This window comes from Thunnus albacares, chromosome 23, assembly GCF_914725855.1.
Source record: "Thunnus albacares chromosome 23, fThuAlb1.1, whole genome shotgun sequence".
Classification (NCBI taxonomy): Eukaryota; Metazoa; Chordata; class Actinopteri; order Scombriformes; family Scombridae; genus Thunnus; species Thunnus albacares.
This window is the reverse complement of record NC_058128.1, coordinates 1,558,546-1,583,819: the sequence shown is the minus strand read 5'-3', so window position 1 is coordinate 1,583,819 and position 25,274 is coordinate 1,558,546. Positions and strand designations below refer to the sequence as shown.

Sequence of the window (25,274 nt, the reverse complement as noted above, 5' to 3'; positions counted from 1 at the left end):
ATTGAGAAAGCAAAATTTTTGTCATGGTGGCAGCACCACGGTCCACTGAGGTTAGAACTGTTGCTGTAGTGACATTAAGTTAGAAAGTTAAAAATATTATGCCTAGCAAAGTGAAACCTTACTTAAATTGAAGCATTATTTACGTTATTGTTGTCTGCCATTGTCTGTTATATTGTTGTTGTTGTCGTCGTCACTACTGCGTTGCATTGTGGGATATTTATACTGGCGTGGTGTCCATTGCTTGCATACTGTAATATCCCCCGGAAAAAGTATGCACTTAATGAACTATTGGTTTCATACTAAGGTTTCGGATATGAAAGTTCGAAAATAACACGTTAGTATCAAGCGGCAACCTCCGGGGCTGTAAAATGAAGCCAATGCGGAAGTGCCAAAAACTGCAGTTCCTTGAAAGGCCACTTGAGGCTCCAAAAGCAAGTCAATCCCCATAGACCCCCATGTTAAAATGTCCAACTTTACAGCAGAAATAAACATGTTTACAGCCTGGTACAAAAAACGGTTTTGGTCTCTAAAGCTAATTTCCTCTTTCATGACAACTGTACGGGGGGTGAATTTTTTTATAACTCACCTGTTTAAGTTTTATTAAACCGTAAAGTTAATAATGAAGGACATGGCTGCTTTGAGTGACAGGTCCGCCAGCCGCTAGGTGGCTTGTTTCAGCCATTGGGCCCGCCTCTTTGCCCATTTTTGATTGGCTGGGAGTTAGGCAGCATCACGTACTGCCAAGATGGCGACGGCTGGAGCGACTCACTTTGAGCTTCAAAACCGCTCTTCAGAAACCAACGGGTGATGTCATGGTAACTACGTCCATATTTTTATACAGTCTATGGTTAGTATGGAATTTTGGACGCAGCTAAGCTAATGCACTAGCTAGCGGCTACAGTCAAACTCTAGCAGTTTTTAAATGTTTTTTTTAGTGTTGTTTCCAATGTTAGCTACTATTAAATGCTTATGGTTACTGTAAAGAAGCTTAATCTCTTGAAGTCAAACTCAAGCACTACTTATTTTTAGTGTATTGTAACATGAAACTGAAGTTAATATCATTTTGTTTTTGCATTAGCTTGTTTCCCAGTGTTAGTTACACTGATGTATCCTTACTGTATAATTCTAGCTAAAAACATTCACCAACAGACTCTTTTTAGCATATCTTTAATGGTTCAAATATACAACTTGTTATATCGAGAAGCGAGCAAGAGCATGAAGTCACACCAAATGAAGTGAGACTTCATGAAATACTTAAATCAGTCCTTTTAAGTTTATCAGATAATCTTGATTTCTCTCAGGTGTTTTTTATGGCTTCAGTCATTCCTCCAAGAACATTAATAGTAAATACTACTTGGCTTCATGGAGAGCCAGAACTGGCAGGCAGTGTCTGGCTCTGAGGCAGTCCTCTCTCATGAAGGAGTGTTCAACACGGCGGCGTTCACAACCCCAAACCACGACCCTTCTGCTAAACATAGAGAACCTCAGACCAGATGGCACGACTGGAAACTGGAGCGCTTTGCTTTCGTGTTGGAGATTAGGAGGAACGCTACGCAAGCAGGGGAAGGCGTGACGAACAAAACCACTACTACCATGTTTTGGAGAGATCCCCCCCTCACCCCCCCACCCCCCCAGCTCGCCTCCGGTCAGTCAAACACAAGTCTGGCAGCAGGGGGTCATTACTTAATACAGTAGAATTAAACTGAGACAAAAACAGAGACGATATAGACAAAAACAAAGGCTAGACTCTCTGTGCTCGGTGTCTGAACACTGTTTTCATAAACGGCTTTTAAATTATTACATTAATCTGCCCAAGTAAAGTTTAGGTAGGTGTAGGAATAACATTTTAAGGTTGAATTTAACATGTAGGTTTTATTGCCATGCCTCAGTGACGCGCAGAGGAGTAAAACACACTGTGAGGAGGATCAATCTGTAACAAAGTGAGAGTAAAGCAACCACACAAACCACAACTGGTGAAAAACATGAAATTTACCGGCCAGAGGAGCCAAAACAACGAGCAGCACTCACATGTGTCATTAGTTTTGACTTTGAATTATGAAGTAAAGTTGTGGTGTCTTAGTGTGTGTTTCCTCCTGTAAACGAGGGGAGGAAAGGGGATGTGGGAGGGAAGGAGGGAAGAATAGATAGAGTGAGTAAGTTCATCCATCTAATTACATATGCAGCTCCATGGGTTCTTCTTCTACCGTGATGATGGTGATGACCGGTGTATGATGTCAGCAGGAGGGCTTAACCTTATTTATAAAGCTTTTCAAACCTTCAGAAGCAAGCAAAGCGAGTGCAGAGACACTCCAGCAACCTCCAAGACACCAGAGGAGCTTCTTCTCTTCAGAGGACAGCAACTTATAACAAGAGGAGTGAGACTTTTTATTTTTCTGACAACTCTTCAGTGGATTCGTAATATTCAAAAGAAGCCAGGAACCCTGATATAGGTGAGTAAATGAGTTTTTGTTTTGTTTCTTTTGCATTCATTCTTATGTGTGCACAAGTATAAACAGTGAAGAAGAGAGCTTATATTCTTTTTCAAAGGTTTTATTTTTTCCAAACCTCATAAAACCTGTTTAGTAGGAGGAGATGCACATGTCTAAGTTGTGTCTGGAAAGGTAAAAGACGCTGTATGTATGCAGCGTTGAGGTTTTCACGGGTCCAACGTTTTTGACTCGACCCCGGGGAAAAACCTACCTGAACCTGACATGCGTAAGTCCTCTGTTACTATGATCCAAGTGGACCTATGAGGACAAAGTACGGAGAGCTTTGGTTGTGAAGGTTTTAGGAGACTATAAGTAGTGTTATAGTAAAGAAAGATGACGGAGTCCCATGGAGGACAAAATTGACAAGAGACTGTTTGAGCTGATGTGGTGGTCTCATTTAATGTTATTATGGTGCATGTTTTGACAGTCTTTGAATATTGCTTGTTCAGGTTTTTCCCTGTTTTTAACAACCATTCAAGCAATATAGAGCTGAAACTAACTTTTTTCTTGAAATCAACTGATCTAGTACTCCTGTATTCTACAAAATGCCCAAAACAATTTTTCTAGAACCAAATGCGATGACTGTTCCTTCTATCCGACCCACAGTCCAAATCCTAAATTTACAATGCTATAAAACAAGAACCAGCAAATGTTTGGCATTTTGGCTGCGATGCTGGGATTGTCATCTGTAGACAAAAACTTGAACCATTATAATACTTGTAAAGTTTCTACAGATTAGGGCTTTAAAATGAACAACAACCAAATTAAACTAATAAAGTATTCGATCTGTCAGCTGGCTGCCATTAGCAGCAAAGCTACAGTAGCAACGTTATCAATCATAGTGGTGACATTATATGTTCAGTATAATCTCATTTTTATTGGAAATAGATTTTGTTTTGTTTTGTTTTACTAGATTTTATGTATTTTCAGTTTAAAGACAGATCCAAGCCCATCACACCAACTAAAATGAACTGCCATCCAAAACAGAACCTGAAATAGACACTGCATGGTCCACTGAGGTTAGCATTGTTAGTGACATCAAGGTAATCCATTTCTCTAATGCACAAAATGTAGCTGAATATATCTGAAAACAGTGTTCAAAGACAAGGTTACACACAAGTTAGCAGCTATAAGCATACGATTATAAGGTAGAAGTAGTGATGCAAGATAAGACAGCTTCTAAACTTATTTTTAGTGTGTTGTATCATGAAGTTTAGTAAAAGTCTTTGCATTAGCTTGTTGTTGTTTCTCAGTGTTAGTTACTAATGAATGCTTATACATGATGACATTGATGCATTCTGACTCTTTTCAGCACATCTTCACTAATGTTTCAAACACAAGTGCTGTTATTATCTAAAAACTATTACGTAGTAGTGTTGAATATCTCAAGTGTCTCCCTTCAAATGTTAATCAAATAATCATAATCCCTCAAGACTGCTGCAAATGACAACAGTTTAGCGAGTCAAACAGCTCAAAACCACTTTCTGTTCCTCTCCATGGTCTAATCCAGTTTGCTGGCAGCGTGGCGATAACCATAATCAGATCTAATTGAGCGCAGGGACGTGATTTTCTTGGTGGGATCCAAGAGTGACACACCAGCAGATTATGTACACCCATCTGGTGACATCTGCAAAAGTCACAGACTCTCAGACTGCAGGCGCCTTCGCCTTTTCCTCTGAATGCTTTTTGTTGCTTCACGCAGCGCTAACATGCAGCATGCAGAAAACTTTAAACTGCCAAATGGCTACAGAGAAGAAGATGACTTTTGCTTAGCGTTGCTGTTCCATTTACTTATGCTGACGTCTAATATCTTATTTATAACTCACTGGCTCTCTCTCTCTCTCTCTCTGATGTGACTTTAGACGACACATCAATGAAAACAGCCGGTCAGAAACCGTCTAAAGTCCTGATGCAACTCAGAAAATATACATTTTGATTTGATATTTAACAGTTAACATTTGAAAAACTGGAACCAAAGAATGGTTGCCATTTTCACTTCAAAAATCAATCAGTTATCAGAATTGTTGCTGCTTAATTTTGTGTTAAAAGATTAACCAATCAATTAATTAATTGTTTAATGTGTGCAAGACTGAGAAGTTTGGAGTAAGGGGCGCAACTAATGATCAGTATTATTCATTATCCATCATTAATATCTATTAAATCAGTTGTTTGAGCTACAAAATGTCAGAAAATATTGAAAAATGTTGATCAGTGACATCTTCAAATTGCTTGTGTGTTCTGGTAAACAATCTTTAACCTGGTTTTATTTAGTTTATTATAATATAAGACAAAGAAAAACATTTGAAAAGGTGAATCCATGTATACAGTATCAGTGAGGACACTTTAAATCTTTATTCCTCAGTGTGCTCTATCCTTCCTGTATCCACTGTACATGTCCTGTGTCTTCTTATACTGCTCTAACACCTAATTAGAGCTGCAATGATTAGTCAATCAACAGAAAATGAATCTGCAACTATTTCGATAATGAAATTATCATTTCATACAGGCATTTATTAGGATAAAATGTCAAATATTTGCCGATTACAGTTTCATAGATGTGAGGATTTTAATCTTATCTGTGTCATATGTGACAGTAAACTGAATATCTTTGGATTCTGGACTGTTGATCCGTGAAGACGTCACCATGAGCTTGGGCATTTTATTTTCTTTACAATATTCTGACATTTTATTGACAAAAAAATTAATCAATTATCCGAGAAAATAATCCGCGGATTAATTGATCATGATAATAATTGTTAATTGCAGCGCTACACCATCTTAGCAAGATCTGCCAACTCTTGTATTTTAGCATCAAAGCAAAGTGAATATAAATTGTAATTTCTTTAAAATGTACTGAATTTTTTTTTTTCCTCATATTTGAGACCCCAAACTCAAGGTTAAAAACTGTACTTTTGTGGGCTCCATTTAGCATATTATGTGAAACGGTCATCGGGTCAGGCTGGGTAGCCAAAAACCTTTGAAAATATGTCAGCTTTCACTGTAGTGTACAACTCCAAAGAATTACTATTTGTGGTTGCACAGCAGTGGTGGAGCATGTGTTCCTGTGGTGGGCGTGTGTTGTATAATGGGAATGAGAGTAAAACAAGAAACTGGGAGTTTGAGTTTCTGTCCATCCCCAAAAAACATTCCTGAATTCCTCCGTTAAAATATGTCGCCACCGGGCGAAGCCGGGGCCGCAGAGGAGGAGGTCCGGAGGTAAGCCAGAGGTTACGACGAGAGAGAGAGGAAGGCCACCCCTGAGAGGAGAATGAGCGAGACGTTTCACGGTCTCTTCATCATCCTTCAATCATCAACATCCATCACCCTGCTCCCCCCTCCTCTGCTCGCACTTTTCCATCATTTCTCCGTCCGGCCTCCATTCCTCACCCCGAGAGCTCCTCTGTGATTTACTGCAAGTCACACAGCTGCTGTACAAACTGCCATCACATCCATTTAATGCAGTCTGAGGTCACTTTTTGTGCATTTGTTTCACATTCACTGGGGAACAGAACCACTTATTTATACACCGTAAAAGCCCCTTAAATGTGTCATATTCAGATTAAGGTGGAACGGTTATGAAATAAGGAACTTTTAAGGGTAAAACAACTGATCTGTAACAGACCTAAATGTTGCATCTTCAAAATTAAGATTATTTAACTTTTTAACATCCTCCTCCTTTTGTCGTGTTCTGCCTAAATTAAAACAAATTGACGACTTTTGATGGTTGGACCCTTGAAATTAATTGGTGAGGATTTATTGCACTGTTGGCAGCTCACCACAGGGTCCATTTAGTACCTCTTCTGGTGCTTTCAGTCATATTACATGATCTTCTTCAGCAGACTCAGAGTTTGCCCAGTCAGTTAATGTTCATATTTCCATTTTTTTGAGCAATTTTAGGACTTAGTTGAGATTTTAAGTTCATTCTTGACCTTAAACAGTGGCTGACTCAATTCAATGCTCCGTGTTTTTATGACACGTCGTTATTTATGAAAATGACCACAATGACTGAAAAGACCAAAGTCTAATCTATCTACACATATTCATATTCAAGTAGGATTTTATACCGCTGCCCTTCCGACAGTTCAACTTAGTAGCCGATAGCGTTGTGATGAGATGTTTCCAGAAGTTAAAGTTGCATTAATTTCTCTCACAGACGATGTAAGTGACTTAACAGCTGGAATTGACCAAAATGTCGAGTAACAATCCAGAACCCAAACATGTTTAATTTACACTTTAATTTAAATCCCCCTATTTGTCATTTATAATGAGTATATGAACAGCTGATAAATAACACTTTTTTTTGTTTGTCAACAGTCAAACTTCTCCCATGAAGACATTTTATATTATTACAACTGTATTTTACTATATTGTTATTCATTATCTGTTTATACAGCAGCAAACACTTCATGGTGTCCACAGGAGGAGCTATAGTTGTTAAATAATACATTACTAAACACTTATATCTGCTAACAACTACATTATAGCGTATTATAAACCAGTTATTAACTGTTTATGTACTGATTATGTTGATGCTAAATAGGTGGACTTAAAGTAAAGTGTGTCCTATTTAACTATAACACAAGTCTTCCATTTAAGAAGCTGAAACCATCAAATCTTTGCTTGAAAAATTACTTAAATGATTGATCAGTTATCAAAATAGTTGCAGATAAATTTTCAATCAATTGTTTCAGCTCTAAATGTACAGGATTAAACAGCTTTTAAGAGGTTAAAATCTGCACTTGTGCCCACTTATTTCTACATTTTATGTGTGAGAGATATGACTTGGTATGTGAAGCTGTGACCGGACGGGGTTAATGTTAACGGTATGGTGAACGGCGTGGGGGCCTCAGGACAGAGCGGGTGGCAGAGTTAGGACCACTGATGGAGGAGGGAGGAGGGGGCGGGGGGGTGGATGCTAACAGTACGTGCCTTTGTGAGGAGAATTGTTTTCAAAAGGAGAGGCAGGAGAGGCGGGGGGTGCGGTCGCAAAGATTAAAAGCGGACATTTGTTTTGTGTATGTCGTGCTCTGCCAAAACGCAGCAATTTTCTATGAATCTAAAACAGCTTTCCTGGCTCCGACCCCACATGCTGCCCTCTGCCAGGAAAAGCCTTTTTTTTCTTCTTCTTGTACCTGTTTATGTGCAGGTAAAGTAGCTTTCAGGGCAGCAGCACATGAGATCTTTCTTTCCAGCGAATGCGCTGCACAAGGTAGGCGTTAGGAGGTGGGAGTGACGAAGACAGGTAATCACTGATCCTGACACTCCTCCTTTTGTTCTCCTGTAAAAAAAAAAAAAAAAAAAAAAGAAAGAAAAAAAAACCTCCCTGGACTTTGTGTTCCTGAATTGACTCCAACCTCAGGAGCTCATAAAATGGAAGGAACTTGACTAATTTGCAGACGACTGGAGGAAAACTACTCCCATGATTCTCCCTGGCACTAATCACTCACCATCAAAATGTTAAGTTTTTTTTTATATCGCAAATGATGACTTGGGAAGGAACAATGGATTCTGTTTATTATCACTAATGAATGAAAAGAGCAGCAGAAAGGTTTGTTGCATCACCATATCCAGGCTTCATGTTGGCAGCCTGCAGATTTAACAAATAATGTGTTCATTGTGCTTTTTATGTTCGTACAGTGACCTTTACAGTCAAGCTGCTATTTCTGGGTAAAAATCAAGGACGCATCAATAGACCACAGTCGCCAAGCCAGAATGTTTGAGATAATTGAGTAAATTGAAAACACAGTCTGACTCAACCCAGCCAGTTGACTTAATGTTGAGTCAGAGAACATACTGTAGGGAAGCCCTGATAAACATATAGGATCCCCCGCCTGAAGAAAACTCGTCACTGCCCTTCAGGGGTTTTTGGAGCTGGCCGTCTGAAACCCCTGGAGGCCGTCCGTAACGTTAGCTAAACATTTAGAAGTGCACGGTGGGCGAATGCTTGGGCTTTCATGCTGCTCTTTACACTGCGTGTGTCCACACTCACAGGACCTCAAGAAGGGGGGGTCACATTAGCTGGTACACTGATTAAAACTGTTTAAAGACTAACCCAGGTCCAGATTTTTAAATTTGGCCAACCGAGGCGGTGTGTTGAGCACTGCTGTCTCTAGGTAACATCAGTAGGATCTTTGCTCAGTGGTTTCCAAAACGTTTTGTCTTTTTTGTCCCTCACACTTGAGGACATCAAGTACACCTTCATCAACACCCGTTTATGCTCCAAATGTGTTCATTTAAATTGATTTTAATCTGGATATTACAGATTTACAAAGTAAAAGAGAAAGAGATTAGTTTTCTCAGAGACAACATTAGTGACTCTCAGTTCTCTCTCTTCTTCTTTGGATCAACATGAAACACTCCTGGATGAATCAGTACAAAAAAATGAACATCTGTGTTAGAAAATGTCTGTTTTTGCTAAAAAAACAAAAAAAACAAACAAAAACAACAACTTTGAGGTAGAAGTTAACTATGACTCCCAAAGTGCATTGCAGTTGATGGAAGCTAAAGATTAGATGTTGAGAAAACTGATTTTACAATTTGCAGGGTGAATCAGTTCACTATTAGTTTCTTGATTTATAAACCCAAAAAAAAGCAAAAGCCAAATATAAAGATCAGAAATTAAGTGAAATAACTACATATGAATTTAATTAATCCAAAATGTAGCAAAAAATAAAAATGTGGCTCGTAGTGATGAACCTACAGAGAATTATCAGAGACTCTGCAGCTCCTCTCGGCTTTACGGAGCTTTATAGTGAGTTTCAGCTCATTGTTTATCTGTCCGGCTGAAACTTTACTGTTCTGGTTCACTCTCAGCGTCTCATAGCGTCGTTTTCAGAGAAGAAGCTGTAAAAAGCCGCTGTACACTACCTGCTCAGCACCAAATGGCAAACAGACACAGTTAGCTGTAGACTAGCTGGTGAACATAGTGGAGCATTTAGCAGCTAAAGAGCCAGATATTTCCCTCAGGAGTTGGTAGAGAGCAAAAACAGAGATAAAAGAGAGTGAATATTGGACTTACATTCACCAGGTGGACAGAAACACGACTCCACATGAATGATAATGTCGCTCTGTAACTGCTGGATGTGGAAATAAGCAACTGTTTGCTAACAAGTCCATTAATAGGTTGATGTCGTGTTAAAGCTTGTTTCTGTTGCCCCCAAGTGGCCAAAACATATTATTGCAGATTTAACTATATAGACGTTGTCATAGTGATCCTGGAATACTCAGTATTTTGGTTGAAAGTCAGAAACATATGTTTAAATCATTCATCCATTATGTTTAGTGATAGATTTTGACTTGTCTGCTCTCTCGCTAGCTAGTTTTAGCACATGCTCAATCGCTGTACAAGGTTTTGAGGTATTGGTACTTGCTGCACAATGTTGTTGATTCAAAAGCAGTTTTTGCTGTTTTTTTGGGGCTGAGTAAAAATGTGGAGTCCACTCCCAACTGGCAAAAACTTGTCCCCTATTTTTGTAAATTAGTTGAGTTACTCTGCAATCTTTCCAGGTGTATTCTACAAACTGCAGAAGTGCACCAGAACCCCTAGTTGGGAATCACTGATATCAAATGTTAGCCCAGTTGAAAACCAAATCATCCATAATTTAACATGCTCACATTCCTAAAGAGAAATCAGAACAATGTCTTCGTGTGAAGTCTGCTTTACAAAGAAGAAAACTGGCTTAAATGTAAGTAACATTAATCATATATCTGCTGTTTCTAAACATGCTTCAAACTCAGCATTCACGTGGTGTTGAGATATAAAAAACGTATACAATTACACATAAATCTCAGCTCTGAACATGTGAAATGTTGATGCCACATGCTTGTGTAAACATTTTTACCCACAAATGATTTCCACACAGATTTTTTGGGGGTCCTGCCTGAGAGATAAGACCCTCTGTGTGTGTGTTGGGCTGGTTTTCTCTCCCAGAGATCTGTTCTTAATTGTAAGAGGCGACAGCTGGAACAGATTGCAGATATTTCAACATGTGTCAGTCAGAGGAATGGCGCTGCAGTGTTTGTCTGACTTACTGTTGTTTGCTCTTGGGGGGGGGGGGGCCTCCGATGTGTGGAGGTGAATTCAGGAAACACACATGCTTTACTTAAAGACACTAAGTGTAGGATTCTTGTCTGATTATTTTTCAACTCATTTTTATATGATAGCCTTTTCTTCCAAGTGACAATTTGTGCAGTCCTCTAAGTCACATTCATGTAGCACCTTGCATCGTTGTCAGTGTCTTCCAGCAGTGGAAGAAGTACTCAGATCGTTTACTGCAGTAAAAGTACCAATACAGCAATGTAAAAACACTACATTACAAGTAAAAGTCCTGCATGAAAAATCCTACTACAGTAAAGCTTGATGTAGTTAAAGTATTGCAGTAAAAGTAGTGGTTTGGTCCCTCTGACTGATATATTATTATATATGACATCATTAGATTATTAATAGTGAAGCATCAGTGTTAGAGCAGCATGTTACTGTTGTAGCTGCTGGAGGTGGAGCTAGTTTACACTACTTTATATACAGTTAGCTAGTTTAGTCCAGTGGTTCCCAACCTAGGGGTCGGGCCCCTCCAAAGGGTCAGCAGATAAATCTGAGGGGTGGTGAGATGATTAATGGGAGAGGAAAGAAGAAAAAACAAAGTTCTGATACACAAATCTGTTTTCAGTTTTTGGACTTTTTCTCTAATCTTTGATTTTTGCTGAAATATTGGATCATTTGAACATTTATTGAAATGAAAGCATGTGAGAAGTTTAGAGGGAAAAATCACTATTTGGTGGAGCTGTTAACAACTCATAGACATGTGAAATGTGACCCCGACTACACACTGCTTTTTGTAAGACGTCAAAAGACAAAAAGGTTGGAAACCACTGGTTTCATCTTTAACAATGTGTTGTATTTTAAAAGCTTGTTATATTATCCATTGTGTCAAATCTTCATCTGAAAAGTAACTAAAGCTGTCAAATAAATGTAGTGGAGTAGAAAGTACAATATTTCCCTCTGAAATGTAGAAAGTAGCATCACATGGAAATACTCAAGTAAAGTTGTAATGTTACTTGAGTAAATGTACTTAGTTACTTTCTACCACTGGTGTCTTTTTGATGCTACCACTAAGAGGTGCAAAAGTCAGAAAATTTCACTTCTTCTCTTCTACTTTTCCAGACTAATATAGAGCCAAAGTCCCGACGTCACTTCCTGTCTAGCCTACCTGTCAGGGAAGGATTTGTACTAGGAGAAATAATGTTTCTTATGTAATTTACAAGGTTGATAAAATTACCAGGAAGATTTTAGTTCAGCTGTATATTTCGTGCCTTTTATACATGAACTACCAACATGCCATCAGGCTAATAAATGAAGCACAGTGTGAGGAGTTACATAAGAGCACACTGAGCCAAAGAGCAGTGACAGTGTTGGTGGTCTGAGGCTTTTAAGTGTGTTTGATCTTCAGACACGAGGAATGTTTCCACCCAGACTCATATTTAACTGGATTAGATTAGATTAGATTAGATTTATGTAATCTAATGTAATGATCTCTGTAGGGAAACAGATGGAAATGTGTGTTAAAGAGCAGAGTATGAAGTTGAATATGATAACAGTTAATTACAACACAACAGATTTACAAGTCAGAAGACGCTAATGTGCATCATGAACGCTTCACATGGTCTGATGGGCAGATGGTAGAAATGTATTTACTGTAAAGTGAAATGATCCATTCTGTCTGTTAGAGGCTGTGTAGAAGGTCACACTCATGTCATGTCGTGGTGATTTATTTTTCTTGGTCTCCATGGTTATTTTCAGCTCATCATAGTAAAGGTCTCAGTACTCTGAAAACTAACCAGTTCATATGAAGTGTCATCACCCTCAATAATGAGACGACAGCATTGGTCCTTTCAGCAAAAGCCCAAAAAATGTCAGACCTCGATGTGGGAGACCACTTTTGGTTCCCATTTCCTGCCAACAATGGACGTTGGTTTCTTGTTACCATGATCACAGTCATTCCCCAAACTTAACCAAAGTGTCGCTTTATGGATGGTAATGTCAGGTCGGTTCATACTCTGGTCGACACTGAAATATTTCATTAACTATTGAATGGATTGTTATGAAATTTGGTACAAACATTCATGTTCATCAGAGGATGAATCCTACTGACTTTGGTGATCCTCAGACTTTTCCTCTAGTGCCACCATGAGGTTGACTTTTGTTGTTTAGTGAAATATCTCAACAACTATTGGATAGATTGTCATGAAATTTTGTTACAACATTCATATTCCCCAGAGGATGAATTGTAATAACTGTAAACTGAATATCTTGGAGGATGTCACCTTTGGCTTTGGGAAAAAGTGATCGACATTTTTCACCACTTTCTGACATTTTATGTATCAAACAACTGATTGATTAATCGACAGATTGACTGATAATGACAATAATCATTAGTTTCAGCCCTAAACTTTTGTGATCTCTCGACTTTTTCATAATTTTCATTTGGTTTATGACCAAATACATAAAGTTGTTTAGTGCTAATTAGAAAATGTTAGCTAACATGTTAAATTAAAATGGTGAACATGGTCAACATTGAACCGCTAAACATCCTTCAATCACTGCGTACAATGTGCAGTATTGTATGATTGTTTTCAGACTCACTGTTTTCTGAACTTTTCACAAAACAGATTCTGAGAACTAGTTTCTACATAGTTTGGAAACTTTCTTCTACAGAGTTTTTATATTTGTGTTTTTGGAGATCATGCTACATGTCTCTGCGTACTGTAACACTACAGACAGTTCAGGGTCCAGCCTGCCAGACCTCATCACCTCTACTGAGATTTCAGTGTCATGGCTGGAGGCCGAGTGTTGTACCTGAGACAGACCACCTGAATCTTCAGGTCTGTAGTGAGCATATAAAGGCCAGCGTTGGCCCAGAGTCACTGCTGTGATGCCCACTCAAACCAGCTGTCACTGTGCATCAGACACCAAGAGTGTCAAACAGGACGGAAATACCTCCAAGAATTATTACCGCAGTAACGTCATCATTCGAGATACCTGCGAATGACCCAGGCAGATATTTGTTCCATTCATTTCATAAAGTTCAGTGTATTTTAAAGTAGTTTTGAAACTGAATTTCTATTTTATATTCTGTAAGGTTTTGAATTCCAGTCAAATATCAAGAAATACAAATTGTGTCAGAACAAAGCATTTCAGATCTAGATTAAGCTTTCACCAACATATCAACAGATATCATCAAATATCATAGTTGCCTCTGTTGTTGCCTTTACTTTGTTGAGTTTTTGGGGGGGTGTTTTGTCCTCGTCTTCCAAGTGTGGAACTTTCCTTAACACTGAAATATTTGTTGGGCAGTATTTGAGTCTCCAGCTGTGGTCTCAGGATGATTTGCTGTTTTTGTTATGTCTTTATTTTAGTTTGTTTTTGGTTTTGCATCTGTTTATGCCTTTGTTTTTTGCATTTTTTTTGTCCTTGTCTTTACTTTTGTCTTTAGGCGTTTTTTTGTTTTTGTTTTATTATTTTACTTAATCTTTGTAGTCGTCCTTATCTGTGACTCACTAAGGGACTGCAGATGAAAAATTAGCTTAAAGCTAAATCTGGTATAGTACATCATTTATGTTAAAAACTGCACACTGTCCCGAAAAAAAATACAATAACAACTTTCTCAGCCTTTACACTGAAATATTACACAATTGTCTCATGAACAAATGGACAAATCAGTACATCCTTTTTTTTTTTTTTGCACTATTTGACCCTCATATATTTCCAGCTGCGGTCTCAGGTTGACTCTCTGTGTGCTGCTCGGGCGCCACCTTCCTGCCATTTCCTCCTGTCTTTTTACTATCTGACTCCTCACTCTGAGTAGACTCCACATTAAGGGGCAGAGGCATCATGGAGGCCCTCCTCTTTGTTAATAAGTCCTCCCCTTCCCTTCGCCTCTGACCTGCGCAGGCACTCAGGCAGCATGCAACAAATGTTCCCATCAGATCGACCTGCAGCAACCGCAGCAGCAGCAGCAGCAGTGCAGCTTCAGTGCGTCCCGACGCTGCCTGCCCTGCCATCACTCTAACACTCACCTTCAACCTTAAGCAGCAGGACACCTGGAGGACTGCTGGAGCTGCAGCTGGACTTCTTCTTCTCTGACTTTAAGGAGTTTTAAAACTGAGGATAATTTAAAAAAAAAACAAAAAAAACAATAAAGACGAGCTGCTGGATGTCTTTTTTTTTTCTTTCTCCAAGGTGTCATCACCTGGATTGTCCCTGAGACGTTTCTCATTTGTGGTGGAAAGTCAGACTGGAAAGTTTTTTTATTTTCTTTCTGTTACGTTATCTTTTTCCGCGTGGGACAGACACTGCTGTGGGAAAGTAAGTTTTCCCTTCAGCTCTTCTTCTTTCGTCTTCTCTCTTTGTTTTGGTTTGTTTTATTTCAGCTTTGTTGTGGCTTAATTTGGAATTTGCTGTGAAACATGCTGGACTGGTTTCTGCAGCTGTCTCGTCTCATCTGCAGAGTGTGAAGTGAAGCAGGGTTATGTTAATCACTTCAACAACTGCAGCTCAGAGAAAAACTCACAGTTGGCAGGTTGTCAGCTGGGGAGTTTAGACTGAGATGGTGCAAGATGCAGTTTGAGTTGTTCTAGTATGAACAGTATTAAAGCATTTTCGGTTCAGGTTGTTGATGGGTTTGTTTGTTTCTTTTCAGAAACTTATCTTCAAGATGTTCTGCTCCAGGAGAGTCCTGCAGCAGTGGTGCTTCGCTCTCTTCTTGCTCTGCTCTCCGGTGCCACACTATGGACGGCCGATTGATGCCCTGAGCAACAGAATGTAAGTCTGGATTTTATTCTTTTAAGATTTCCAACCTTTCAACTTTTACTTCACTTAATAAGCTTACGTCTGTGTTCCTGAATCAAAAGCTCATGAAAGCTGAAAAGCAAGAAACTTCTTTCTGTCTTTTCATTTATTTCCATGCATCCCCCTGCGAGGTGGGTGAGCAGAGGCTGGAAAATGTGTTCATTTGTGAAACGTGCTGGCAGCTGTTTAGTTAGCCCTCGCCCACCTGTGTGTTTACTTAAAGCAGAAACCGTCTCTGTGTGATAAACTCCCAGCAGCTCCGTCTGAAACCCTCTGACCTCCTCGCCGTCACTTTCCATCCAGGACTCAGAGAGGGGTTTTTGTAGCTGTTGTTGGTCTTTATCTGACACTTTCAGGTCCTGGATGGGAGGTTTCAGACTTTCTAACAGCCTCTCCCTGCTGGTGTCCATCCCCGGACAAAGACTTTGAGTCTTTGCAAAGGAGGGAAATGAATAATGCTGATGTTCGGCTCGGCTGTGGACCAAACCAAACCTGCTGCTCCTGCTGAGGTGTTTTATGCCAAGCAGAATAAATGTTCTTTCAAGTTGTTAAGCCAGAATGCTAAACACACTTTGAGCTTTTTCCCTCTGGAAAGATAATAATCGCTGGGACGTTTTTTGGATGTAATCAGTTTTTAATGAAGCAGTGGGAAGATGCTCTAAAAGCAGGGTGGGTTTTTGGATTTCTGTAAGTAAGATTTTCTCTTCTACACTTCTGGCCTCTCCGACTGAATTAAACACAGAGTCTCAGGGGAGAGAGATCACATCTGAAATGCATTTTGGTGGCAGCAGTTTCAGTTTTGAACCCGCTTGCTGGAGGAAGAGTTGAGTCTTTAAAGTGATTCAAACCGTGTGTCGTCCAGGTTTACGTTGATGTTAACGGGCTCCAGCAGTTTCCACACTCGGGACAAGAGACTTTTCTCTCAGTGTGTGTGGGGCCTGTTATGCTTATGTCAGGGGAAATAGAGCTACACCCGTTGTGTGATATGCACTTAATAGGATTTCGGGACTGGGGTTAACGCCACCTGAGTGGAAAGGAAAACACAGGCGCGATGAAAACCGTGAGGTAAAAATCACAGCGGTGGAAGCTGGTGACCTCTGACACGCCTTCATCTGCTGCTGTGGCCTTCGATCAGAAAAAGCCTGCTGGTTTCTACAAAAGGAACTGATCTATTTTACTTTTAGGCATTCAGAAATTGCATTTAGTTTGAATTTGGAATTGAAAAGGTCTCTGCAGTGATGGTAGAGAGGTTAGAGAGAGAGATCCCGTACTTTATTAGGGGGCTTGTGACACCTTAAAATCCAGTCATCACTTGTAACTAACAACTATTCTCATTATTTTCTCATTAAATTGATTAGTTATTTGGTAGTTTACAATGATATAAAACAAAGATAAGCAGAAAATCCTCACAGTTGAGGAGTTGGAACCAAATACTGATTTATTATTATGATTATTTGATTAGCAAAATCTTCACAGATTAATTTTCTCTTGAGCTCTAGTATTAAAATACTAGTACCACCTGAATTTTGACAAAATATTTTTGAAACTATGAGGAATATAAATGTGTTTCTTTCAAAATTTTGCAAAATGTTGATTTGATCAAAGAATAAGGTTCTGATTTTGACCAGACTTTCAAAACCGGTTTTTGTTTTTGTTGACACATTTCAACACCGTACCCAGTTCTAGTCATCACTTTGTCCTTCTCAGATTTGAACTTATTTTTTTAAAAACAATAAGATTAGAGAAATATCTTGAAAGTTTCATCTTGTCCAGTTAGACATTACATGATCTCTTTGGGGGTTGTGATTTTGGAGGCGACAGTAAACCAGAGCTGCTGTAGTTCACGTAATGAACAGATATCAAACATCAGGTTCGTGCATCATCCCAGTTTACTCTGACAGGAGGCTGGGAGTCGAACTGATAAACATTTGAGCGCAAGTCAAAGTAGCTCAACCAGGCAGCGCTGGGAAATGACACACTGCTGATTTTAGGAAACACACTCCTCCTTTCATTCCTCTCCCACAGAGAGAAACAATTAACATCAGGTAGGCCGTTGGAGCGCTGCCACCTCAGGATGTATCAGGGCCATTTTCCTCCTCCTTTCCTCTCTCTGGAAACTGTTTGATGTGAGCTTTATTAAAGGTAAAAACAGAGTCAGATCAGTTTTCAAAGACTCCCAGTGTGTGTGTTTTTCTCTTTCGGCCTGCGATTTACAGGAAATATCTGTATGCATATAAACAAAAGCTGCTCTCAGGGGCTCCCTCTGTGTTTGGGAGGTGAGTTTTGTTCAGGATATTATTATTATTCAGCAGGAAAATACACTTTCACGTTGGGGGAGCTGAATAAGAAAGAGAAATTTAGTTGTTGTTTTTTTTTTGTCTGTGTGGTTTCATCAGTCAAATTTTCTTCCCTTCTTAGCTTTTAGTGTCCTGCTGGTCAACAGACTTCAGTATTTCCAACAAAACCTCCTGTTAAAACTCCGTAAATGAATCCAAGTCAAACTGTAAATAATTTCTGTGAAGTTCTGTAGAGCTCCACGCCCTCCAGATTAAACTGACCTCCGGAGGGAGAGGGAGGGCATCATCATGGGAAACTGTGATCTCTAATCAGCTGCCGGTATCTCCAACTGAAGCCTGACTGTTTGTGTGCTCAGACACCTGAAGTGTTTGGCCGGCGTTGGTGCTCCGTGGTTCCCAGGATTCGAGCCGTGCCCTCTGCCTCTCTGTTTTTATAAGAGTTAAGACTCTGAGTAACGCGACACCGCGGCAAAGCAAAGCCCCAATCCTTCTGCAGCTCCGGCTGTATCTGGAAAGATAACAGGTCGGGCCGCTGCCTCGTCCCATCTGGTCAGAATCAGAGCTGATGGAGAGCTGGAGCTCCTGTTCTTCTGTTGAGTCATCTCTTCTTCCTCTTCTTCTTTCAGGCCTGAAAACTTTGTTAAAGTCCAGTTTTGTTTTAATCAAATGCCTGTCAACAAGCAGGTTACTGTATGTTTTGAGTCCCGTTTGTTTTTTACTTGCAAAGTTATAGCACATGACATTAAACTCATTTGGCGGGTGCTTTGGTCCAAGGTGACTTACAATAAGTCATCACATCTCAAGAACGTAGCATATTTCAATGATGTTTGGTCCAAAGCTGAGCCGTGGCACAAGGCTAAGGTGTTTTTGGTGTAGATCAACAAGCTGATGAATATGCAAGGCACCACATCTCAGGAACAGAAGAAAATTAAATGAAGGTTGGTGTAAAGTTCAGAAGTTTTTTATGACGATAGCACCACCATGTGGCTATCTGAAGTCCTTCACATTTTGCATCTAATTATTAATATCAGCAGTATAGATCCACATCTCCATATGAATAGATTTTTCAGCATTTTGAGTTTTTTTTTACTTTTTGTATTTGTTATTTAATGAGCCTGAATTTTTTTTTGTTTTTTTTTTGTTGCCATAGTTCACTTAATTGGTTACCAAACTCTTGTTGGGGTGGCATGTGTTAGTGTGCAGGGCTCCATAGCTCAGGGGTTAGAGCACTGGTCTTGTAAACCAGGGGTCGTGAGTTCAAATCTCGCTGGGGCCTTGAAAAGTTTTCAGAAAGTGATTTCAGAGTGAAGCAAGTTATAACTCAACTCTTGTGCAGCTGCAAACACATAACAAAGTCAACTTCTAGAAATCCTGCAAAATTTGCCAGTGTTTCACCTGTAGGTTGCGCTACAGCAATGCAATGAATAAATAAGGTGTGACGTCTGAAAAACAAAGAAAATCTTAGTGTAAAGTTCAGGTTTAGGCCTGAGAAGAAGTGGTGTCTTTACTCTTTGGTGCAGATAGCGCCACCATGTGGTCATCCATCACCATGACCATCCATTTCAGTCGTGTTTTTTATTTTTTATGCCTGGTCTTATCCTGGTTGGTTGTCCAAGTCTTGTGGGTGTGGCTTTTATACCTGAGCAGGGCTCCATAGCTCAGGGGTTAGAGCACTGGTCTTGTAAACCAGGGGTCGCGAGTTCAAATCTCGCTGGGGCCTGCAGAACCTTTATGAAAATTTCTCCAGGACAACAAAAGTTGTCTTAGCTTGTGTTAAGACTGTCTGCAACTGAAAACAATCACACAACTGAAGTGATCCAGTAAAATATGATAAAGTTTAGTATCAAGAATGAATGTGTTTTGCTTGAAAGACTCTAAAAGCTCGTCTGTTTCCACCTGAACTGACTTTTCAAAATCTTTTTCTGTAATGTCTTTTAAGTTTTGAGTTTTCTTGATTCGTTATCAAATTCTGCTGGGTGGGGCTAAAACAGGGCTACAGCAGGGCTCCATAGCTCAGGGGTTAGAGCACTGGTCTTGTAAACCAGGGGTCGCGAGTTCAAATCTCGCTGGGGCCTTCAAAACTTTAAAACAACTTTTGTGCTTTTACAGACAAGTTTATCTGCACACATCAGCTCCAACAAATTCTGCAAAGTGTGAAGCAATTCATCTGTAGGTGGCGCTACAGCAATGTGGTTAGTTTAAATGACCAGAATTCCCTTAAGTTTTTGGCATCCTCGTTGCTCTGATATCACCCGGCAGGATTTAGATATTCTGCAGGGGAAAAAAAGTCTATTTTAAAGCAGTTTTGGATGCGAATGCAAATCAAAACATTGTTTAAAGAATAACAGATTTGCTGTATTGAAAACCCTCTCTCTGACTGCTCTATTGTCAGTTTCATACATTTGAATTTCAGCAACATTCTGTCCCAAATCTTTTGTTTTTTTGTCTTTTGGACCACAAGTAATTGGTCTGTAGCGTTTGTGGTACCAGTTTTTCATCCATCCAGTCTGAGTGCCATGAATCTGTCAGTTAACATTCATATTAATGAAAAGTGAAGGGCCAAAGGTTTTGCCTCAATCGTATTAATGAGCAATCAAAAGGAAATCTGGCATTTTTCTGTGAAAAGAAAAAGAGAGAGAACTCATCTGGACCTCCTCTGGCAGGGCGGAGATCTTGTGTATCAGTTTTAACAACCCTGGAAACAAATTCAACTCCTGCGGTTCCATGAATCATGTCATTTCACTGTGTGGATGCAACAGGGAATTACTGGAGAATATTGTCCAAAGTTGTTCAAGCTATTTAACTAAGGGGTAAAGAGAGGGTGAGGGAAGCAGAGAAATGGGATCAAAAAATGAGGAAGAAGCCAAAAGAACTCAAAGCTGGTGTGTTTGAGGCCTCCGCTCTCATTCTTTTGTTTATGCTGCTCTCTGCTGGTGGAGCAAGTGAACTTCACAGTTTTTGCAGGGATGCACACTTACTTCATAATTTTGATTAAATTAAAAAAAACAACATTATTTTCATTCTTTATCTTTCTTCTTCTCTGTTTTTCAACTGATTTAACATCTCTTAAAAATCTTTTATTCATCTGGCAGCAAAACTAAACACTACTCTTCTTCACTCTTAAAACTTTTACTTTGGATACTGAAGTACATTTAGTAATACATTATAATATAATAGTTGTTTACTTTAACCTAAATAAACATATAAATCCATGACTTTTACTTGTATAGAAGTACAACATCTCAAAATTAATGAAGTCTGGTGTAAAGTCCCGCCATGCATGTTAAATATCTATAACATTTAAATGCTGGACTTTAGCTTATAAAAGGTATTTTTACACACTTTTATTTGATTAAAAATGTACTTCTGGTACTAATTTTGTATTTATTTTACTCTCAATAGAAGATAAATGTAATATATATTCTTGAAATATGTGCAAATTAAAAACAGGATAGTGTAACAATTATTATGTTTATTGTTGTATACTTTTTTCCAAAGCAATTTACAATATGACACGTCTCAAAAGCTGTAAAAATTTGAATGAAGTTTGGTGTAAAGTCCAGCCAGACTTTTACTCACTACTGCAATAAATGTTCTCAAAACAAATACTCATTGTGATTTTGTTGATTTTCATGTTTTTTTGTTTGGTCTCCTCCTGCAGTAAGCGCTCTGTGACTCATGCTCAGCTGATGCACGATAAAGGCCGGACACTGCAGGACTTTAAGCGACGCATGTGGCTGCAGGAGCTTTTGGACGAAGTCCACACGGCAGAGATCCGCGACCTCCCCGTCCGGACCACCGGCGGAGGTGGCAGTAGCAGCGGCGCCGGTGTCGGGCTACCGGGCGTCAGCCTGGGCATCAACCTGAGCACTACCGGTAGCACCCTGCACTCCAAACCCCCCGGAGGAACCAAGAACCTCCCCATCAGCTTCCGGCTGGAGGAAGAGGAGGGCACCAACCTGCCTCAGGAGACCAACAAGTCTCAGACATACAAAGACGGCGTCCTCAAGGCACCCGGCAAGAAGAAGAAGAAAGGGAGGTCCGGGAAGAGGCGGGAAGGAGAAAAGAGGAAGAGAAGAGCACGCTCATTGGGCTGGAGGCTGGAGGACGAGCCCGGGAGCGGACTCCACCTGGAGTGGAGGTCTCTGTTTGGCCTGCAGAGGGCGCTGCATTAAAACGCTGTCAGTCTCTGACAAAGGTGAGTTCACGGGTCACAGTCTGATCTAAAAACAGAAAGTCACAACTTAAACAGACTGAAACTTTCAATCAGAGAGAGAAGAAACACTGCTGTGAAGTTACTCTCTAAATCTCTTTTTTAAGAGCGTCTCGACCGAAATGGCAATAAAGTTATGTTACACAAATCAATACTGAAATCATAAACTTAGAAGAACGAGTAAAAAGAGAAAGAGACCTAAAAGGAAATTGAATCATGTAAAACTGAAGAGCTTTAAACCCGTTGACGCTCTGCAGCTTTGAGTTCCTTTTCAGTTTGTCTTCAGTTCCTTGTTTCAGTGCTTAGAGTATCAGAGTATTAAACCTCAGATACACTTCGAATCTGAACATGTTCAGTTTACACAGAAATAGTCGGGAACCAGTTGCATCACTTTTACAAAGCAAACCAGAAAATCAAATCTAAGCTAAGTAAGTAATTTGTTAAAAGTTAATTTAACACATTTTAGAGCATGTATAATAAAGAAAAGCTTCAAATCTTCACCTTTGAGAAGCTGAAACAAGAATTTTGGGCATTTTTGCTTAAAAAAGTGACTAAAACAATTATTCAGTGATCAAAACAGTTGCAGATTTATATCTTGTCAATCCAGTGTTCGATTATTTGACTAACAGCTAAGTTGAAGATATCATTGTGAACTAAGAAATTTTGAATGCCATTTTTCATTATTTTTTAACATTTCATCGACTAATCAGTCAGAGAAAATAATCAGCTGATCCAGACATAAACTAAACCCGTGAACTAACCCGAGTTTCCCTCTCTGTGTTTGTCTTTCAGAAACCTATGGACAGTTCGAGTGGACTCCTAAATATTCATGTTACAGTCCTCTGTAATCGTGATTGTTTGGAAAGAAATTGGAAAATATTTATTGTCTGTAAATATTCTAAATATAGCAGAATAGATAGCAGAATATGATTAAAAAAACTTATTTGATGCTCTGTGGGGCAACAGATTTTAATCTTTGTGAATCCTTGCTTTTTCTTTTTTTATTCCAATTATGTCAGATTTTTTTTTTTTTTTGCGGTAATTTATTTTGTCTGAATGGTGTATTTATTTTGTAAATGTATCGAGGTGCTGCTGACCTTCTATATTTTTGTACCATAATGCACTTTAGATATATAAATATAAATATATATACCATTAATTTTGTTCATTGACTTGTTTTTGTGGTTGATTGAAATGAAGAAAAAAACAACGGTCGTCATTCTGTGTTATTTTTCAGTTTGATTCTTGACCTTTTCGCTCTGTTCAGCTGTCCAGTTTTTGTTTCTTTGCTGCTGTTTTTCGGATGTTTTCCTGCTGTTTGTTGACGATGCCTCACCTTGTGTTCGACCCCACCTGCTGCCTTCACTGTCTCTGTTTCCTCCACGGCCCGCTCTGCTTCTCAATGCCAAAGTTCATATCTGTACATAAACCAAACACGTTAACGGCTCGATATTGTTGTTTTTGGCACTTGCACTGAGATAAACACCCTGTACTGAACGGATTAAACATTTGACAGTATCCTCCTCTCAGTCTGTGTCTTTGATTTCACTTCCTCCTGTTACTGCTGATAAGAATTCAATCAATTCATAGCTATGTTCATTTTACACTAGAAATATCATGCTAAGTGGTGGGGAAATGACTCAGTCCTTTAATTAAAGCTGCATATATTCATTGTCAGTTAGTTGAAGAATAGATTAGTCAGTCAACATACTGTATTTTGGGTTTTTTTGACTGTTCAAACAATACAAGACTTTAGAAAATCACCTTGAACTCTGGGAAACTGATGGAAGTTTTATAGTTTAATCTATTAGTGAAAAGAAAGAAATAGCAAGAAAATAATAAACAGATTGATCAGTAATGAAAATAATCATAAGTTGCAGCTAGATAGATAGATAAATAGATAGATAGAAAAAGAATAGTGATATAACCATACCTATAATATATTATTTGCTGAGTATACACTGTTCAGTGATGTTAATATGCTATAATACACTGTACATTAGTGTAAGTCAGGTGGATATTGCTATGGTAGTAAGGTGCATGATTGTCAATGGATGTTTAAGTGTACATTGATACACTTTGGATTTACACAATGTATATACATATGTTACAGTATATACAGACAGCACTTGAACGATTATCAAAATATGAATCTGAGATATAACAGATGTGATGAATAAGGTAATAAATAAACATCCAGGTGAGCAGTTTGTCTTCACTGTCAGAGGAGAGTCACTGCACAGTCTGATGGCAGCTGACAGGATTAACTTCCTGAAGAAGTCTCTGACTGAAAGCTCCGCCGTTTGAGCAGCAGGTCATGGAGGGGACGTAAGATGTTCTACATGATGTTTAACCAGCCTGTCCTCACAAGAAAAATGTAGGTCGAAAATCAGGCCAGCAAAACGACTTATAGTTAGGTTTTTGCCATCTAGCAGCCGTTGTAATTATGATACTGTTCAGGTGACGTCAGTACAAGGTGACTTCCTTATCTTGAGGAGGCGGGTAGGGGAGATGGCTATGGCTGGATAGCTTAAAGGCAAAAAGTGGCCTTTGCCTCAGGAGACCACCGTTTGTGGTGTCTTTCCCCATGAAAGACACTGGCTCGGGTGTGTTTTTCCCCGTAAGAAGCAGTGCATTTCACCAGTGATTCGCCATAGGTCAGGTGTCCAAACCATGATCTTTCCCTATCTCCAACCAAGTGGATTTTGTGCCTAAACCTAACCAGACCTTAACCACAGTGCTGTCACACCATAAAACATCATTATATTATAAAACTGTCCCGTGGATCGTTCTTCTGGTTCCCATCCGTCCTCTAGAGGGCGCTGAAAACACTCATATAAGCTGTTCTGGGAGTCACTGGAAATAGATCTATTCTGTCGTTTATGTATGAGGATGTGTTGTGTTCAACAGTTTGTGCTGCAGAGGAGTCACAGCACAGAGCCGGCCTTCCTGATCAGTTTGATCTCTGATGCTGCTGCTCCAGCAGATAGCAGCCAAGAATATTACACTCGCCACAACATACTGGTAGAAGATTTACAACATCTTACTGCACACATTAACCCTTACATACTGTTCAGGCCAAAATTGACCCATTTGTACATTTGAGAGCGATAAAAACACCCTAAACACTTTTCTTTGACCCTGAAAGTGTATTCCTGATTCTCCCGCACCTTCATTGTTTCAGACCAGATCAATTTCCTGCTTTCCAGAGTCTGGTCTCGCAGCAGAAGTTAAATTTTCAAACCAAAAAAGGGAATCTAACTCCAAAACACAGCATTAGGTCAACAGCTCAAAAAAAATATTGTTATTGATTGTATCTAATTTTTCTAATATTAATATAACAAAAATATATAATTTGATATAATGTATAAATACATAATATGTTTCAATTTTAAGACAATAAAATAATTATCGTTGTTTCCTGAAAAAAA

At 39.3% G+C, this 25,274-nt stretch overlaps 1 protein-coding gene and 3 non-coding genes across 5 annotated transcripts; all 4 read left to right on the top strand.

Annotated features, from left to right (window-relative positions):
* The first annotated feature begins 1,007 nt into the window (after positions 1 to 1,007).
* On the top strand, positions 1,008 to 23,361 carry pthlha (parathyroid hormone-like hormone a). Of its 2 annotated transcripts, XM_044343142.1 has the most exons (6): positions 1,008 to 1,645; positions 2,184 to 2,450; positions 14,725 to 14,850; positions 15,185 to 15,306; positions 21,292 to 21,828; positions 22,636 to 23,361. In XM_044343142.1, exons 4-5 carry the CDS (start codon positions 15,200 to 15,202, stop codon positions 21,803 to 21,805), a joined length of 621 nt encoding a protein of 206 aa, XP_044199077.1. In that variant the 5' UTR covers positions 1,008 to 1,645; positions 2,184 to 2,450; positions 14,725 to 14,850; positions 15,185 to 15,199; the 3' UTR covers positions 21,806 to 21,828; positions 22,636 to 23,361. The 2 variants fall into 2 exon arrangements, with proteins under 2 accessions (XP_044199077.1, XP_044199078.1); XM_044343143.1 differs by lacking the exon at positions 14,725 to 14,850.
* On the top strand, positions 18,834 to 18,906 carry trnat-ugu. Its single transcript has one exon. It is a non-coding gene; the product is annotated as a tRNA-Thr (tRNA).
* On the top strand, positions 19,278 to 19,350 carry trnat-ugu. Its single transcript has one exon. It is a non-coding gene; the product is annotated as a tRNA-Thr (tRNA).
* On the top strand, positions 19,633 to 19,705 carry trnat-ugu. The gene has a single exon. It is a non-coding gene; the product is annotated as a tRNA-Thr (tRNA).
* Positions 23,362 to 25,274: the final 1,913 nt, after the last annotated feature.